Source organism: Limulus polyphemus, unplaced genomic scaffold, assembly GCF_000517525.1.
Source record: "Limulus polyphemus unplaced genomic scaffold, Limulus_polyphemus-2.1.2 Scaffold8591, whole genome shotgun sequence".
Taxonomy (NCBI): Eukaryota; Metazoa; Arthropoda; class Merostomata; order Xiphosura; family Limulidae; genus Limulus; species Limulus polyphemus.
In genome coordinates this window covers 1-2,754 of record NW_013674201.1, presented here as the reverse complement: position 1 = coordinate 2,754, position 2,754 = coordinate 1, and the positions used below count along the sequence as shown (strand labels likewise).

At 33.0% G+C, this 2,754-nt stretch overlaps 1 protein-coding gene across 1 annotated transcript in view; it reads left to right on the top strand.

The window, feature by feature from the left end:
• Nucleotides 1-2,697, top strand: part of LOC111083208 (proteasome inhibitor PI31 subunit-like) — a 6,236-nt gene extending 3,539 nt beyond the window's left edge. Inside the window, exon 2 of the mRNA XM_022379548.1 lies at nt 2,497-2,697. Coding sequence (XP_022235256.1) covers nt 2,497-2,682 — 186 coding nt within the window. The 3' untranslated portion in view covers nt 2,683-2,697. The remainder of the gene's footprint in view (nt 1-2,496) is intronic.
• The last annotated feature ends 57 nt before the right edge of the window (nt 2,698-2,754 follow it).

Below are 2,754 nucleotides of genomic sequence, written 5' to 3'. Positions count from 1 at the left end.
TTCATTCTAGAATGAAACAGGCATAATTTATATTTATTTCCTAATTTTTCATGGTGGTTGCGAGCTCGGTCAAATGTACCAAACCCATACAGAGATTCATTACTGAAGATAACAGATAAAATATAAAGTATTTTCTTAAGAAATGTTTGATAACTATCTGGACATTATAAAGATTTCACATGTGAAATTTCAAAATTTTCTGATGCATAAAAATATTTTTAATCTTAAAATGAATATTACTTTCCATGATAGATATTGCATGATAGAAAAATATTGCTTTATAAACCTTAAGACATAATAAAAAAATTTGATATTTTACGTATGAAAGCATTGTAATGTTTACTGCTAATCTACCAAATTTCATTAACATTTGCATACTGATTTAAAAGTTATAGCATGAAAACTATAACAAGCACAAAATGGTTATGAGGTCGGTCCCAGGGACCGAGCTCATGCTGAAAGAGTTAACTATTTGTCAGATCCAACTAATCAAATAAAGTAATTCAAGAGTTGGTATTTGGGCTGTTAATTAGCTACTTTCCCCTCCATACAAATATAGGGATGGCCACCACACTTTAGCTGTACGTGAATACCTAAAACCAAAAAAGACATGTTAACACTCAGTTATGGAAGTCATGGCTGGAGTTCTCTAAGAATGATCCACTATGAAAAAAGATGCTTTAACACTCAGTTATGGAAGTCATGGCTGGAGTTCTCTAAGAATGATCCTCTATGAAAAAAGACGTGTTAACACTCAGTTATGGAAATCATGGTTGGAGTTCTCTAAGAATGATCCTCTATGACAGTTATGGAAGTCATGGCTGGAGTTCTCTAAAGTGTTAACACGTCTTTTTTCATAGAGGATCATTCTTAGAGAACTCCAGCCATGACTTCCATAACTGAGTATTAACACCTTTTTTTTCATAGAGGATCATTGGATAGGTTGACAGATAACAGTAGCATTTTTTAACATTTTACTTTTTAAAGGAAAATTGTTAGTATTTTAATTTACCCTTTAGTAAACATAGTTTCAGAAGAATAGTTTAGTGTCATAAGCAAGACATAAACAAAGTTTATATACAATGTGTAATGAATGTATATCAGGCTGTGTTTTAATTATAACTGAAAAAGACCTTTAGAAGAAAAAATTATGAAACACATCTCTATTTAACAAAAACAAGTGTAAAGTGTCCTATTTCATGATAACTTACTGGTATTACAAACTCTTGATGAATCAATGTCAAATCTTTTTCTTACACTGGCATAATAACAGATCCTGCTAGACATAAACCAAGAAAGACAGATCCTGCTAGACATAAACCATGAAAGACAGATCCTGCTAGACATAAACCAAGAAAGACAGATCCTGCTAGACATAAACCATGAAAGACAGATCCTGCTAGACATAAACCATGAAAGACAGATCCTGCTAGACATAAACCAAGAAAGACAGATCCTGCTAGACATAAACCATGAAAGACAGATCCTGCTAGACATAAACCATGAAAGACAGATCCTGCTAGACATAAACCATGAAAGACAGATCCTGCTAGACATAAACCAAGAAAGACAGATCCTGCTAGACATAAACCAAGAAAGACAGATCCTGCTAGACATAAACCAAGAAAGACAGATTCTGCTAGACATAAACCAAGAAAGACAGATCCTGCTAGACATAAACCATGAAAGACAGATCCTGCTAGACATAAACCGTGAAAGACAGCTCCTGCTAGACATAAACCATGAAAGACAGATCCTGCTAGACATAAACCAGAAAGACAGATCCTGCTAGACATAAACCGTGAAAGACAGATCCTGCTAGACATAAACCATGAAAGAAAATTGTCATCTGCCAGAAGTTTACTTTATTATAAGAATGTTTCTTGATAGAGAATGTAATTTGTCTACTTCTTGAAATTTAATTACATTTTTAACAAACATACCTCCTGCCATAGTTTGACTGTAGAATAATGATATCCATCGTCATGATAATATCCTTGAATAAAGATATTCATGTCCATGATGACCCTAAGATAAAAATATACCACACGTTCCATCAAGAGTTTGGTATTTACAGTTGTATCAATTCAATCTGGAGTTTGTGGTTGTATTTAATAATGATTTCTAGTCTTCTTAGGCATCTAAATTGAAGTAATAATTGTCATGATTATTCTAGGATAAGATGTACATTTTCATGATTAGCTTGAAATAGTAGCATCCATGTGTCGTGTGACAGATTAATGGTTCGTAAATGACTTTTAAAGTAAAAATTAAAAGGATTTGTGGTTGGCTGCACATGTTTTCTAGTCAGTGATATTTATTATTACTTTGTTATATCCATGATAGATAATGTTACGATATAAGATCAAATGCAGGTTGTTCTAAATATGTGATCGAGTTACAAATGTACAGTAGATCTAATTTTTGTATTTTGTAAATAAAGAAATTTTAACATGCCGTTAAAGTTGCCATACGGAATGTTTTCTGAATCCCTAGTGGCCAAGTGATGAAGGAAGTGCATCAGAACTGTTACCACCCAACTGGAACAGTAACCAAGAAGCATACTTGCTGAGATACAAGAACAAGTCTGGGGTGGGATCTTTTTTGTTGAAGGTTGTTAAGGTTGGTCCTTCGATTCTGGTAAATGTTGTGGTAAGTTTGTTTATTTCGCTATCAATCTGAAAAATATCTCATAATGATTTAAATTCTGTGTACAATTGGAGACACAAGAGAATGAAAAAATACCATAATACT